The 17,385-nt window shown below is 37.8% G+C and overlaps 1 protein-coding gene across 5 annotated transcripts in view; it reads left to right on the top strand.

Moving 5' to 3' along the window:
- The window catches only part of PPP2R3A (protein phosphatase 2 regulatory subunit B''alpha), a 198,840-nt gene that overhangs the window by 83,974 nt on the left and 97,481 nt on the right, over positions 1-17,385 (top strand). For all 5 annotated transcript variants that reach the window (XM_053599237.1, XM_053599234.1, XM_053599233.1 and 2 more), the window contains one exon: positions 3,485-3,587. In XM_053599237.1, the coding sequence (XP_053455212.1) occupies positions 3,485-3,587 (103 nt within the window). The remainder of the gene's footprint in view (positions 1-3,484; positions 3,588-17,385) is intronic.

Raw genomic sequence — 17,385 nt, forward strand, 5'->3', positions numbered from 1 at the left:
TTTTTAAAATAAAGTCAAATTGAAAACAATGTAACCAGATGAGGTAGATCATGCACGTATGTAATCCTAGGCTAGGGTGGGTAGATTGCCTGAGCTCACAAGTTCAAGACCAGCCTAAGCAAGAGTGAGACCCCATCGCTAAAAAATAGCCAGGTGTTGTGGCAGGAGCCTATAATCCCAGCTATACTCAGGAGGCTAAGACAAGAGAATCGCTTGAGCCCAAGAGTTTGAGGTTGCTGTGAGCTGTGACCCCATGGCACTCTACCAAGGGCAACAAAGTGAGACTCTTAAGTCTCAAAAAAGAAAAGAAAAGAAAACTTAACCATCTGTACCCTCATATTAATCTGAAATTTAAAAAAAGAACCAGGAAAAATAAAATAAAATAAAGGCAAATACAAAGCATAAATATAAAGGGAAATAATTTTCCTCATGTCAGAGTGCTCCTGGGTTGGAGCTTTCCATATCTCTCCTCTAAGTGGTTCTGTTCCCCCTTCCTTTTCCTGTGCTATTGCCCATTTCAAATCTATACTCTGACATCTGTTTTTTTTTTGTTTGTTTGTTTGTAGAGACAGAGTCTCACTTTATAGCCCTCAGTAGCGTGCCGTGGCATCACACAGCTCACAGCAACCTCCAACTCCTGGGCTTCAGCGATTCTCCTGCCTCAGCCTCCCGAGTAGCTGGGACCACAGGCGCCCGCCACAACGTCCGGCTATTTTTTGGTTGCAGTTCAGCCGGGGCCGGGTTTGAACCCGCCACCCTCGGTATATGGGGCCGGCGCCTTACCGACTGAGCCACAGGCGCCGCCCTCTGACATCTGTTTTTTGTTTTTTGTTTTTTACGGTCAGGACATTTTTAGGAACAAATGTCTCCTAGCTTTTTTATTTGCTCTGTAGCTTTTTTATTTGAGGTCCAAGAGTACAAGATTTGGGGCAGAACTCCACTCAGTTGGAGTCAATAATATTGCTTCAGCTTTATTATGCTTTATTGTCTTTTACCTTTTATATCAATATGTCATTTGTCCATTAACAAAACAAGATTTTGTCTTAAAAGCTCTGGAAGATACCAGTTTAGAATAGCTGTGCTTGTCTTCATTCTTTTTTATTCACCTATTAGTAGTAGTAGTGTTGTTATTGTTATTATTTAAAAACAACACTTAATGGCAGCAGATTCAGCTTGTGAATTCCTTCTAATCCTTTTACATCACCTAAAAGCCAGTAGAGTTTACCAGCCAGTAGCATTGGCAGAAAATTATAATTCACCCTTTCTTTCTATTTTGTAGCAAAAGGCATCCTTGATTTGACTTCATCCTTTCAGAGTAGCTCTCATCTGTCATGAGAGTAGTGCTATCCTTTTTTTATACAAATGCTTCTTTTCAAAGATGTCACTGCTTTTCTGTTGTGATCATACCCCATTTTCTAATCCAAAGAAATGGCTCCTGTTAGCTCCTATTACACTAATCTTTTCCTGAAACATATATATATCTAAAGAATGACAAAGAGGATAAACATACAAGTCATATCATACCCCTAATAATCACAAATGAAGTCAGTTAGTATGTATATCTCAACTGTTAACAGACATAACAAATATATGTCTGTTATATCACATTTTCTTGTTTTCCTTTAATCATTTATCAAATGCTATCTGTGTGCCAGGGTGTTGTGTCTGACCTGGATACAAAGAAAATAAGACATAGTTTTAAACTTGTAAGGAGCTTACGGTCTAGTGAAAGAGTTACAACACTAAAACTGTACTATATACTCTGGTTTCCCTTCAGATCGCATAAATCTTTCGCCTTTTACTAAAACTATACTACTGTGGAACAACCATGACAGAACTAAGCAGCATAGGATGTCATGGAAGGACTCAGGAGGCCAAGTGAGATTCCCTAGAAAGCAAAGTAGGAAAGAAGGGTGTTGTAGCAAGGATGATAGCATAGTACAGATGCCTGGAGGTGGGAGTGCATAGAACATTTAGGCAACTACAAATGCAGGAATGGTAATGGAAGAGGACGTGAGCTGGTAGGATCAGATCCTGAAGGTCCTTTTTTTTTTTTTTTTGTAGAGACAGAGTCTCACTTTATGGCCCTCGGTAGAGTGCCGTGGCCTCACACAGCTCACAGCAACCTCCAACTCCTGGGCTTAAGCGATTCTCTTGCCTCAGCCTCCTGAGTAGCTGGGACTACAGGAGCCCGCCACAACGCCCGGCTATTTTTTGGTTGCAGTTTGGCCGGGGGCCGGGTTTGAACCTGCCACCCTCAGTATATGGGGCCGGCGCCTTACCGACTGAGCCACAGGTGCCGCCCCGATCCTGAAGGTCCTTTTATGTTAGATCAAGAGCTTGGACTCCTACTCCACAGAAGAATTGTAGCTTGGACAGTAACATGATCAGATGTGTTTTTCAGAAATATCAGGCAAGAAGCAATGAGAGCCTGAGCATGAATACTGACAGTGGGAGATGGGGGAAAGGGGAAGTTTGATAGAAAGGAAAGGACATGGTAGTTCATAGGTATTGGGAGTGAAATGGGGGAGTCCACAATGATTCCCAATTTTTTAGGTTGGAGGTATCTACCAATAGGTGCTTGGAATACAAGATAGGAACACTGGAGTCCTGAGAAATTTTCCTCAAAATATTTTAGACAACTGTTCCTTCCTTTCCATTCCATTGTACCATCAAGTCCAGAGCCTTGTTACTTCATGCTAAAGCCACTAGAAGAAATCAGGGTCCTCTTCAGTGCTCATCCAACCTTGTATCATAGACAACTCATTATTTTAAAACATTCTTTGTTTATATAGTTCTCTCTCTTTTGTTTCTTGACCTACATAGCCTTCAAGTCAGACTATTGATTTTTTAAATATTTTTTTCAGAATAATATGAGGATACACAGGATTAGGTTACATTGTTTGCATTTGTAAGGTAAAGTCTGAGTTGTCATTTGAGTTTGTAGTGTACTATATACCCATGCATTTGGGTGGGAACTTGCCAAACGCTCTCAACCCAGCCCCCCTTCTTGAATTTGAGTTTTCTCTCAAGTAAGCCTATAGTTGTTAATGTACTAGTTTCAATTTAGTATTGAGCGTGATTGTTTTTCCATTCTTGTGATACTTAGGAGAGTATTCTCCAAATCCGTCCAAATTGTTACAAAAGATACAAAATCTCCATCTTTTTATGGCTGACTAGTATTCCATGGTATACATATATCGCAGTTTGTAATCCATTGATGTTGAAGGACACTTGGGTTTTTTCTACATCTTTGCAATTATGATTATGCTGCTATAAACATTCAAATGCAAATGTCCTGTGGTAAAATGACTTTTGTTCTTTTGGGTAGATAACTAGCAATGGGATTGCAGGATCAATTGGAAAGTCTACTTTTAGTTCTTTGAGGACTCGCTGTACTTCTTTCCATGAAGGCAACTATTGATTTGGTAGTCATTGGTTGCTCAGAGAAGCCAGTCTTCCTAAGCACTTGTTTCTCTTATAGATTGCTGAATAACCATCATGATGATGCCTCCAAATTCATCTGTCTTCTAGCAAAGCCCAGCTGCAGCTCTCTAGAACAGGAGGATTTCATCCCTTTACTTCAGGTAATTTTCATTTCCTTTTGAAAATAGGTCCCATTTTGGGAGTTCCAGAAGTTTTTGGAAAAAAAATATGCAACTCTAACATATAGTCAATTAAGCTACTCAGATCTAGAGATCAGATTTCTAGAAGAGTGGTTACCAAACTTATTTTAGCGGTAAAATTCTTTTGTTAATTGAAATCTAGAATAGCACCAATAGGAGAATAAGGTACAACCGCTTTCTCCCACTGAAGCAGGGAGAAGGGCCACTCAGTCTCCCCTTTGCTCACTCACAGCCATCACTGAAGCTTTAGGATTCTGAAACTTTAGGATCCAGGAAAATAACTTGAAAAATGCTGACATATTATATAACTAAGAAACTGGTAGAAAATATGAACAGGCTGTGGTGTAAATCAGAATCATCCTCATGAACCCTGGGGTTTGCACTCAGTGCCTTGACTCTTGACTCTTGATTTAAGCATAGTTTTATAATACTTAATTTTCTGAACCAGGATATATTTGAAACAGAAAATTAGAACAGGAAGAGAAGATAACTAGAATCAAGCACACTGAGATCACACTGCAGAGACTGCAAAAAGTAGTCGGGAGACTAAGAAAAAGAAAAAAATAGAAAGAAAAAACTCTTTCTAATGGGAGTAATTCAGGATCCCATTACCAGATTTCAGTTGAGATTCATTATTTATATAGGTAACACAGACTCTATATTTACTAATCTAGAAAACTCAGTTATATGAAGCAGCTTTCACTGGTGCAACCAGATAAATGAAACAGCAATACTATAGTGTCATTCTTTTCCATTTGTAAAACTAAAGTCTGTGTGTAATGCATTGGCGGGGGGATATTTTTAATCCCATATCAACCTGAGGTTTCCTCATCCTGAAACTATGCCACAGCTGAGGTTTTGCATAGTACCAAAGCATGAGGGTTGGGAGTTACTGCTGAGACATCAGTCATCCTCAGCTAAAAGATCCCTTTAGATCCAGAGGTCTTTGCTGTTTCTGTGCCATACATCAAGCCCCAAAACCTGGTGAAGATACCCATGGCCCATCTTCCTAGATGCACACATACCTATTTTCTCCCGAGGTTTTAGTTGCCTCTGTAGGTCTGTTGCCAGGCAACAAAGTCCCTTTGTTTTTGGCACCTACAGACTTCTCTTTATTCTGACACAAAGAGATCCTCTTCCTGTCACATTCCTTTATGCTTCCCTCTCTCTGCCCTCAAATATCCTTCCTTGTGTTGTCTGCTTCCCTTCCCACTAGACATGGGCTTTCTATTTACTCCTTCAGAGAAGAGAAGAGGCTTAGGAATCTTCATGGCTTTTGTGGCCTTGTGTGTGGTAGGTTTAAATGCAGGGTCTACAGCATTTGGTCTAGTTGACTTCTGTTAAGGTCAAAGACAAAGAGATCTCTTAAGTGCAAGAGCCATTTGGGGAGTGTTTCTATCTAGGCCTTCATATGAATATCAGTTACATCTAAGTATTGGCTCTAATAGCATTCTTCATAGCCAGAGATATTGTTAATATTCTTAATTTCAAGTCTAAATGTTCAGTTTTCCTAAGCAGATCACAAATTCTTTGAAGCTAAGATCTGCCTTTCCTTTATGTTAAATGTACATCATTGCATTAGCTCTTCAGTAAATCCTGGTTAGCTGTTAGTAAGGGTGCCTAAAGAAAGAAATAAAAATACATTGACATAGTTGTTTTATTGTGGTTATATTCATGGCTGCTATTATTTTTTTTAAAGATTTTTGCTGAAATATACTTACACAAAATCATCCAACTCATAAATATTCTAATCAGTGAATTTGCACAATGTGGGTCCATCTGTAGAAGTAGCACACAGATCAAGAAACAACATTACTAGTACCCCTGTAGCCCTTCACACTCCATCCCAGTCATTGCCAGCCCAGGGTAACCACTAGTCCAACTTCTAACACCAACCATATGACATAGGTGTTTTAATTATAGTAACAATTTTCTGTGTTAAGAAGTTTGGTTCTGATGTTATTTTACATTCAGGGCCTTTGGACTTTTCTTAATTTACATGATAATTTTGATATCCTTAGAATTATCTGCTACTTGGTTTTGTTCCCCTAAAAAAATAGTCATGATAATGGGGATTATTAATATTTCTTTGCATTTAATCAAGAACATTATACCTAATCATATCCAATATTAAATACTCCTCTTTATGTTTTATGAAATTCAATATATTCCATATATTGGTAATAAGATGGTAGATTCCTTATCCGTACTCCATCCTCAACCCCTCAATCCATTCTTTTCCCTGTTGTAGCCCTTCAAATTGCATGTTTTAAGCTCTGACTAGCTTCTGTTTGGATATAGCCAATTGGGAACTTTGCCAGTAGATGGGAGGGCTGGAGAGCGGGAAGTTGGCATTTCTTCCCCAGTCTCTGCATCAGCACAACAACTATATCTCTCTATAATACACTTTTTGGCTCCCATAACTCTACCCTTCCCCTTGCTCCTTTGGCCCCAGTGTCCTCCTGTTGCTAGCCTCTGGGTGCCTCACCATTCCCTTGGTGCTCCCTTAACCCTGCCAACAACTGTACACATTGTCCCTTTACGAAAGGTACATATGGTGAATTCTTTTTCTTGTGAAGACCCTTCCCTGACAGATGCAATTCTCAATTTTATCAGAGCTTTTAATAAAAGTTTCAACAGGAATGTAAATTAAGTTTATACTAAGAAAACTACAAATAGACAACAAAAAACCATAGTTATGAGTTAATGGTCATTTATACTTCCCTTAAGTCTAAGGAGAAATTTTATTTTTATTTAAGAAGTAGACTTGTGCAGTCTGCTAGTAAAAGATGACAAAAGGAATAGACAAATTTTCTTCTTTTTCTTTCCCAAACCCCTCTAAAATTAGAATGTTGGAAATTAAAAAGAAATAAGACTATGAGAGTGGATGGAATGGTAGAAGAATGGTAGAAAAAAATCAGTGTACAAGAGAGTTAAACATAATTCTTGAAGATAGAAATTGACCAGAAGCAGGAAACCACATCCCAGAATGAGGAGCTATGTAGGCAGCAGTGAAGTGAGTTCCTCTGCTTATCAGAGTTCCAGTGTGTGTGTAACCTCAGGGTTAGTGGATCTGATGAGAAGTATTAGAAATGGGGATTCATAGAAGGTTGGTACACAAAACAGTTGACTCCTTTCCTGGTAAATGCAACCTGACATTTACTCACAAGCATAAACTGACAAAAGCATGCTCAGGATACTAATGTGACACCTGCAGATTAAAGCTCTTGTTTCTCTGTTGAGGGTGGTGAGATCGTGGAGGTCCCACTAATATTACTCTAAAACAGTGCCTGCCACTTATCACATCCAACCTAAATTCACACAACTCCTGGCATACTTGCTACCCAAGAAAGACACCTATTGGAAAAATAGACCTACTGGCCAGGTATAGTGGCTCACGCTTATAATCTTAGCACTCCTGGAGACTGATGCAGGAAGATTACTTCAGGTCAGGAGTTCATGACCAGCCTGTGCAAAATGAGACCTCATCTCTACAAAAAAAAAAAAAAAAATCCCTAGAAAAGTTAGCCAAGTGTCCTGGCAGGCACCTATAGTCCTAGATACTTGAAAGGCTGAGGCAGGAGGCTGCTGTGAGATAGACTGAGGCCATGGCACTCTAGCCTGGGTAACAGAGTGTCTCCAAAAAAAAAAAAAAAAAAAAGGCCAGGCATGTTGGTTCACACCTGTAATACTGTCACTCTGGGAGGCCAAGGTGGGTGGATTGCTTAAAGTCAGGAGTTTGAGACCAGCCTGGGCAAGACTGAGACTCCATCTCTGCTAAAAATAGAAAAACTAGCCAGGTGGTGTGACAGGTTCCTATAGTCCAAGCTACTTGGGAGGCTGAGGCAGGAGGATCACCTGAGCCCAAGAGTTTGAGGTTGCTGTGAGCTATGATGCCACAGCATTCTACCCAGAGTGACAGAGTGAGACTCTGTCTCAAAAAAAAAAAAGAAAAAAGAAAAAAAAATGAGAGGAAAAAATAGACTTACCTATATTTCACCAGAGAAAAATTATATCAACTACCTTGTCCTTCTTAACTATAAATAGGCAAACTAGGTAATAAGGAAAACCAAAATCATAAAAGAAAAAAATTAAGTTAAAAAGATTCAGAAAATATGACCTAGAATAAACAAAACTAAACTAATTCAGGAAACAGAAGAGATAAGATTTTTTAAAATTAATTAGACATACTAATATAAACAAATAAATGATTGAATGGGAGAAGAGACAACTCCCCTGTGCAGAAGAATTCCAAATAATGTAATAAATACTGCAGCCCCAAAAAGGGGAGCATAATTCTCTACTCCTTAAAGAGTAGAATGGCTGTGCATAGTGATTTCTTAGAGACCAAGGAGTAACTTTACAGCAGAGCAACCTGACAGGCACCACCTTAGTCAATAGTCATAACAGTGATAAAGCATGTTGATAATATGTACCCTTGTTAGGATATGATGCAAATAGCATGTTACCTTTGCAGTCTCTCTCCCAGAAATGCATACACCCAGTCTAATCATGAGAAAAACATCAAACAAATGTCAGTAAAGGAACATGCTGTGCAATACCTAACCAGTACTTACCAAAACTGTTAAGGTTATCAAAAAAAAAAAAGGAAAGTCTGAAAAACTGTCACAGCCAAAAGGAATCTAAAGAGATATGACAAATAAATGGAATATGGTGCCCTAAATAGAATCCTGGAAAAGAAAGAAAGGCATTAGGTGAAAACTAAGGAAATGTGAACCATATGAACTTTCTTAATAATGTATCAATATTGGTTTATTAAATACAACAAATGTACTATATAGTAAATGTAAAATGTTAATAATTGGGGGAAACAGGGTACAAGATATATGAAAACTCCTAGTACTATTTTCTCTCTCTTTTTTTTTTTTGTAAATCTAAAACTGTTTTAAAGAAATCTTTTTGAAAACTAATAAATTACTATATTAAGAAAGATTATATAACAAGAACCCATAAAATAAGAACAACTGTTATATTATATACAAAAATCCATATACACCAAGGGTGGCGGGTTTGAAGCTGGCCTGGGACAGCTAAACAACTGAAACAAAAAAATAACTGGGCATTGTGGCGGGCGCCTATAGTCCCAGCTATTTGGGAGGCTGAGGCAAGAGAATTGCTTAAGCCCAAGAGTTGGAGGTTGCTGTGAGCTATGACTCTACGGCACTCTACTGAGGGCAAAATACTGAGACTCTGTCTCAAAAAAAAAAAAAAAAAATCAACTCAGGCTCAGCACCTGTGGCTCAAGTGGCTAAGGCGCCAGCCACATACACCTGAGCTGGCGGGTTCAAATCCAGCCTGGGCCTGCCAAACAACAATGACGGCTGCAACCAAAAAATAGCTGGGCGTTGTGGCCGGCAACTGTAGTCCCAGCTACTTGAGAGGCAGAGGCAAGAGAATCGCTTGAGCCCAGGAGTTGGAGGTTGCTATGAGCTACGATACCACGGCACTCTACCCAGGGTGACAGCTTGAGGCTCTGCCTCAAAAAAAAAGCAACTCAAAGTGGGTTAATGGCTTAAATGTAAAACCTGAAACTGTAAAACTACTGAAAGAAAACATAGGAGTAAAGCTTTATGACATTGGTCTGGGCATTAACCTTTTTGGATATGAACTCAAAAGCATGGGCAATTAAAGCAAAAATAGACTAATGGGATTATGTCAAACTAAAAAGCTTTTTGCACAGCCAAGGAAATAATCAACAGATTAAAGAAAAACCCTACAGAATGGTAGAAAATATTTTCAAACCATACCTCCGGTGAGGGGTTAATATCCAAAATTTATCAGGAACTCAATCAATAGCAAGAAAACAGCATGATTTTAAAATGGGCAAAGGAACTAACTAGACATTTCTCAAAAAAAGAGACAAAATGGCCAGTAGGTATATGAAAAAAAATGCCCCAAATCACGAATCATCAGAGAAATGCAAATTAAAACCTCAGTGGTTGTTATCCAAAAGATGAAAGATGACAAGAAAGTACATAAAGAAAAGAGAATCCTTGCATGTTGTTGGTAAGATTGTAAATTCATACAGCCCTTATGGAAAACAGTTTGGAGGATCCTCGAAACTTAAAAATGGGACTACCATCTGATCCACCAATCTCACCATAAATATACATCCAAAAGAAATGAAATCAGTCTGTCAAAGAAGTATCTTCAGTCCCATGTTCATTGTAGCACTATTCACAATAGCCAAGATATGTAATCAGCCTAAAGGTCCAGCAGTGGACAATGTATAAAGAAAATGAGATATATGTGTATATATATATACACACACACAGTGAAATACTATTGAGCTTTAAAAAGGAAGGAAATTCTGTCATTTGCAACAACGTGGTGAACCTGGAAGACATTATGTTAAGTGAAGTAAGCCAGGCACAGAAAGACAAGTACTACACGATCTCACTTACACTTAAATGTAAAAAAGGTGAATTCATAGAAGCAGAGAGTAAAATGGTGGTTACCAGGTGCTGGTCAAAGGTTACAAAATTTCAGATAGGAAGAGTAAGTTCAAGAGATCTATTGGACAACATAGTGACTATAGTTACCAAAAATGCATTCTATGATTGAAAATTACAAAAAAGGAAGATTTTAAGTATTCTTACCACAAAAAGGATAAGTATGTGAGATAATAAAGATGTTATTTAGCTTGATGTAACCATTCCACAGTGTATACATATTTCAAAACAACACAGTGTACGTGATAAACATTGTATAAAGATATACAAATATGTACAATTTTTATTTGTCAGTTTAAATAAATAATGTTTTTTAAAAAAGAAAAAAACAGAATAGACTGTTACAAAGACAGAATGTATACTGACACAAGAAGGAGCTGTTAGAATTTTAAAATATAAGGCAGCACCTGTGACTCAAAGGAGTAGGGCGCTGGCCCCATATGCCAGAGGTGGCGGGTTCAAACCTAGACCCAGTCCAAACTATAAAAAATGAAAAAAACTGTATAAGACAGTCATGATCTAAACATGAAGCAAACTAAAATATGGCATGATATAAAAGCTGATGGAAAGTTAGAAAAGACATTTTCTAACTTCAATACCAAGAACATTCTCTTCTGAATGCCCTAAGGAACGTGATGCTGGACCCATAAGAAATGAAATGCATTCCTTGTAGATTGCTTGAGCTAGCATTCAACAGTATTTATATAGTCAAAATATTATAAAACATTTTAGTTTATAACATCTAAAAGCACCCTGTGGATAAACTATGGAAAATTTTATTGTGGTTGCAGAACAGTATATCAATAACCACAACATAGAAATCAAAATATTGCTAATAAAATATAAAGGGTAAAGAGAGAGAACAGGAGAAAATAGGATAGGGATGCTATTATCATTCTTTGTAAAGGAAAATCAAGTGACTAGATGTGTAAATATTATTTGTATTATTGCAGTTTACAAAGATAACGGAAGAACTAAGCATCATAATCTCAAATATGGAGATAGGGGAGTAATGAGGGACAGTATAGATGAGCTAAATCCTCATCTTTCCTGTCAGAAAATAATCAATATTTTCTAAAGTTGATAAAGCAATAAAGAAAAGTAATTATGATATAATTTTAAATTGTTATTTATATTTATCTATAGAGATAACTAGCAAAAGATTTTAAAGTATAAATGATTAGAAAGAAGTGGGGCTAAAAGAGGATGGATGGAGTAGGTTACAATGTTTCTGTACATAATTGCTTGTATACGCCTTGATTTTATATTTTGTGTATATGTACATTTTTAAGGTTTTATTATGGAGAATTTTGAAATGCAGACAGAGTAGAATAATGAACCTTCGTGTATCCCTCACGCAGTCCAATAATGATCAGAAATTAAAGAGGGAGAGAAAAGAAAACCAATAGCACTTTTAAGAAATTGAAATCTTAGTTTTGGAAAATACTAACATCTTAGACCAGGGGTCCTCAAACTTTTTATACAGGGGGCCAATTCACTGTCCCTCAGACGGTTGGAGGGCCGGATTATAGCTTTAAAAAAAAACTATGAACAAATTCCTATGCACACATCTGATTTTGAAGTAAAAGAACAAAATGGGAACAAATATAATATTTAAAATGAAGAACAAGTAAAGTCAAATCAACAAACTTTCCAGTATTTCAATGGGAACAATGGCCCTGCTTTTGGCTAATGAGATGGTCAATGTTCGGTTCCATATTTGTCACTGCTAGTCGTAACAAGTGATGCAAGTATGCATCAGTTAGTCTAGATCTGGTTGGAGATTTCAGATGTTTCATTCATTTTCTATTGACATTGAAAATGTGGATACGATTTACCAAATGTAACTGGCTGAACTGCAGAATTGTGACTCTCTGAAAGATGCATTCAAGTCAAGAAAGACTCACTGTACTAAATAAATCAGCCTTCTCTGGATACATCTCTTTAGCAACAGAAAGAAGTCATTCTTTAACAAATTCTCCCTCCATGAGTGGTCTGCCAGTGTACGCTATCATCTTGACAGCTTGAAAACTTGCTCACAGTGATGAAGTATTTAGCTGTTTCTGCTTCACAAAAGTATTTTGCTGAGTTGTCAATGTATATTTCAGTTTTAATATTTTATCTTTTCTTACTTCTCTGACCAAACTATCATATTTATCTTTATGTTGAGTTTGATAATGTTGACGCAAATTGTATTCTTTGAACACAGACGCTATATTCTGGCCTGTCAAACACACAGCTCTTTCCTTGTACTGCATGAAAAAGTAATCATAAGTTCACTGTTCTTTGAATATCCTACACTCCGAGTCAATTTTTCTCTTTCTTGATATCATTGTTTCCTAGGGATTCCAAAATGCTATTAGTAAAATACCAATATATGTATACAGCACTCCAAAAACAATATACAAGCAATAACTTTGCCCACAAGGAGACATACAGACTGCACTGCCCATCAATGCAGTCTGATCAGTGTCCATCAATGCAGCCTTGCCAGTCCACATCGTTTCAGCCTCGCCAGTGCCCATATGGTGGAACTCCACTTTTACTTCAGGCTCACACTGGTGTGTGGGAACAGGCACGATTACAGAGCCGGTTCCTCCACCACCTTTACAGTTCGCACTATCCTGTGTGAACCGCACTGCCATTTGTGAACTCGCACAGGAATCTGATCTCATGGGTGAGAAGACCCATGTGATCAGATTCCACTGCAGGAAAAAAGAAGGCACATATGCCTTTTTTCTTCCAAATCTAATGCGAGTTCAGCCGTACAAGCATATGGCTGAACTCGCACTGCTCAGAGATCGCAACAGTGTGAACCGGTGCTTACACAGCACACAACATACAACATCATACACAACTGAATAGCAATCAGAATATTAATGCACTTACTGGCAATTAAATTGGGTTTCCTACTCCTCGGCTGTCTGCAGAGCCGGATTAAGTTCCCATGGGGCTCTAGGCAGAATACCAGTTTGGGGCCCCCATGCGATAACACTGAACACTGACCATTTGCATTAACACTGACCACTGACCACTTGCGATAACACTGACTGCTGACAATTTGCATTAGTACTGAGCGCTAACAATTTGCATTAACACTGAGCACTTAAAATTATCATAAGCACTGAGCACTATTTGCATTACCGCTGAGTTCTGACCATTTGCATTACGTCTGAGCACTGACAATTTGCGTTAGCACTGAATGCTATTTGCGTTATCACTGTGATGCAACCCCCCTAGAAACTACCCCCAACCAACTAACCAACTTAAAAAAAAAGGCTTTCCTAACTTCAAAAAAAAAAGGCTCTTCTAACTTCAAAAAAAGGTGTCCCCTATCTGCAAAAAAAAAAAGGCCTCCTAACTTCAGGAAAAAAAGGCCCTACTAACTGCAAAAAAAAGACCTCCTAACTTCAAAAAGAAAAAAATCCTAACTTGTTCTTACCTCAGTCATTAGGCAGCAGCAGGCTCTGTACAGGCAACCTGGTGACTCCTCCGATTACACCAGAGACTGAGATGAGTAGTCGAGAGACAGAGAGAAGGAGGGGCAGGGAGAGACAGAGAGAAAGAGCGGAGTAGGAGAGTGGGAGGGGAATTGGAGAGTGTGGGGCACATTCCACACATGCACACTGCGGCCTGAACAGTGGGTTGCTAAGCAGGATGGCAATAACACCGGGCAGGCAGAGACAGAGAGAAGGAATGGAGTCGGAGAGTTGGCGCACATTCCACACATGCACACTGCGGCCAGGAGGACAAGTCAGCTACTAAGCAGGACAGGCAGCTGTGGCAAAAACACCCAGCGGGCTGGATAAATGTCCTCAGTGGGCTGCATGTGGCCCGCGGGCCGTAGTTTGAGGATCCCTGACTTAGACCAACAACTGACTAATTTGATCAAGAAAGAAAGGGAGAAAGCACTAACACAAAATAAGAAGTGACAAGAAGGAAACCATTAAAATGGAAGAAATTTTTAAAAATTATGAGAGACTATTTTGCAGACCTCTATGGAAATAAATTTGAAAACCTAAATGAAGTAGACAATTTCCTAGGAAAATACATATGATCCTATTTGACCATATTTGATTTAGAGCATTAAAAGACTTATTTTATAGAAGAAATAGAGATATTTATTAAGAAACTACTGTACAAAAAAGCAACAAACCCACTTAGTTGATTCTTCCCAGCTATGAGCATGATATGTTCTTCCATTTGTTAATATCTTTTGCTATTTCATTTCATAGGGTTTCATAAGTTTCCTTTCATAAGTTACCTCTTTTGTTAGGTATTTCTAGGTATTACATTTTTTTAAGGCTATTGTGAAGGGAATTGTTATTCCTTGATTAGCTTCTCATCTTGGCTATTACTGCCATATACAAAGGCTATTGATTTGTGGGCATTGATTTTATATCCTGAGACATTACTGTATTTTTTGATCACTTCCAGGAGTCTTGTGGTTGAGTCTTTGGGTTCTCTAAGTATCAGATTATATCATTGGCAAAGAGTGAGAGTTTTATCTACTCTGCCCCCATTTGGTTGCCCTTTATTTCCTTCTCTTGTCTGATTGTATTGGCAAAAATTTCCAGCACTATGTTGAATAGTATAGTGTTGATAGAGGACAGTCTTGTCTGGCTCCAGTTCTAAGTGGAAAAACTTTTATAGTTTCACTCCATTCAGTATAATATTAGCTGTGAGTTTGTCATAGGTGGCTTCAGTCAGTTTAGGAAATGTGCCACTTATGCCTATATTCTTAAGTGTTTGAATTAGAAAAGGATGCTGAATTTTATCGAATGCTTTTTCTGCATCTATTGAGAGGATCATATGGTCTTTGTTTTTGCTTCTGTTGATACAGTGAGTTAACGTACTTTTGTATATTAAACCAGCCTTGCATCCCTCACATGAAACCTAATTGATTGTGATGAATGATTTTTGTAATGTTCAGCTGTAATCTGTTGGCTAGGATTTTATTGAGAATTATTGAACATCAATATTCATTAGTGAAATTGGTCTGAAGTTCTCTGTTTCAATTGGATCTTTCCCTGGCTTTGGGTCAGGGTGATGTTTGCTTCATACAAAGTGTTGGGGAAGAGTCCTTCTTTCTCAATTTTTTGTAATAATTTCTGCAGCGTGGGTATAAGCTCTTATTTGAATGTTTGATAGAATTCTGGTGTGAAGCCATCTGGACCAGGACATTTTTTTTCTTTTTGTTGGGAGATTTTTTATGGTTTTTTGATCTCAGATCTTGAAATTGGTCTGTTCAAGAGATCTATTTCATCTTGGTTAAGTCTAAGAAGAGGGTGTGATTCTAGGTATTGATCCATTTCCTCCACATTGTCAAATTTCTGGGCATAAGGTTTCTTGTAGCACTCAGAGATGATCTCTTATTTATCTCTGTCTGTTATTATTTGCCCTTTATCATTTCTGATTCAGGTTATTAGAGATTTTACTTTTCTGTTTCTAGTTAATCTGGCCAAAGGTGTATTGATTTTATTTATTTTTTTGAAACACCAACTTATTTGTTTTGTTAATTTTCTGAATGATTCCTTTCTTTTTAATTTCATTAATCTCTGATTTAATTTTGATTATTTCTTTTCTTCTGCTGGATTTGGGATGAGATTGTTCTTCTTTTTCCAATTCCATAAAATGGTTCATGAGTTTGTTGATGTGCTCTCTTTCTTTTTGTCAAATGTAGGTTTCTAATGCTATAAATCTTCTTAAGACTGTTTTCGCTGTATCCCACAGGTTTTGGTAACTTGTGTCTTCATTGTTGTTGTATTTGAGGAATGTAACGATTTCCTGTTTTATCTCTTCCTGAACCCAACTATCCTTCAGCATAAGGTTGTTTAATTTCCATGTCTTTGTGTGGGGATGAAAATTTTTGTTGGAAAAAAAAATTTTTTCCAACAAAAATTATTGCTTTGGAGTCTGAGAAGATACAAGGTATAATTTCTATTCTTTTAATTTCACTGAGGTTTGATTTGTAACCTAGTATGGTATCTATTTTGGAGTATGTACCATGGGCTGACGAGAAAAACGTATATTCTTTAGCTTTGGGATAGTGTGTTCTGTATATATCTATTAATCCCATTTGTTCTAGAGTCACATTTGTACTTTGTATCTTTGTTTATTTCTATTTACAGGATCTGTACAGTTCTGTCAGAGGGGTGTTAAACTCTCCAGTTATTATGGTGTTAGGGGATACCATATTGCTCAGACATGTTTGAGGATCTCTCTGGGACTGTCATAGGGGTGTTAAAGTCCCTAGCTATTATGGTGTTATAGGATACCATATTGCTCAGACCTCAAAGTCTGTTTCATAACAAGTCTGGAGCATTGAAGTTGGGTGCATAAATATTTAAAACTGAAATGTCTTCTTGTTGTATTATTCCTTTTACCAGTATAAAGTGTCCATCTTTCATTCTTGTATCTGAAAATAAGATTGCAACCCCTCCTTTCTTCTGATTTCCATTTGCTTGAAATACTGTTTTTCATCCCTTAACCCTGAGTCTTGATTTGTTCTTCAAGGCTAGGTGTGTTTCCTGGAGACAGCATATGGATGGCTTGTGCTTTTTTATCCAATTAGGCATCCTGTGCCTCTTTGGTGGTGAATTCAATCCATTGACATTTATTGAGAGAATTTATAAGTGTGTCTATTCATCTTGTTTTGTGAAAGTCTATTGTATAGTTTTATCTTTTGCGCTATTGTAGAACTTAAGTTTTAACTGTTAGCTTCTGGGTGTTTACTTTGCTGGTTGTCCATTGTGATGGTCAGTGTTGAGAATAGTTCAAGTGTTTCCTGTAGAGCTGGTCATGTTGTGGCGAATTTCCTCAGTGTTTGTATATCCACAAAAGATTTGATTTGTCTGTTTTGAAGTTTAGTTTAACAAGATAACAATTCTTGCCTGAAAATTGTTTTGTGTAAGAATGTAGAAGTTGGATGACCATTCTCTTCTGGCTTGGAAAGTTTCAGTTGAAAAGTCTGCTCTCATCCTAATAGGTCTGCCTTTGTAGGTCAGTTGGCGCTTACTCCTGGCTGCTTGCAGAATTTTTTCTTTCATCTTGACTTTGGACAGGTTCATTACAATGTGTCTAGGGGAAGCTCTACTTGAGTTGAGATGACCAGGGGCTTGATATCTATCTGAAAGGATTATGTCAGGATCTTTAGTAAAACTTGGGAAGTTTTCATTTATGATAGTCTCTAGTAGGTCTTCCATTCTTGTAGAACAATCTTCTTCCCCTTCAGGGATCCCTGTCATTTGTATGTTTGAATGCTTCATGAAGTCTCATAGTTCTCT

Source organism: Nycticebus coucang, chromosome 8 (assembly GCF_027406575.1).
Source record: "Nycticebus coucang isolate mNycCou1 chromosome 8, mNycCou1.pri, whole genome shotgun sequence".
Classification (NCBI taxonomy): Eukaryota; Metazoa; Chordata; class Mammalia; order Primates; family Lorisidae; genus Nycticebus; species Nycticebus coucang.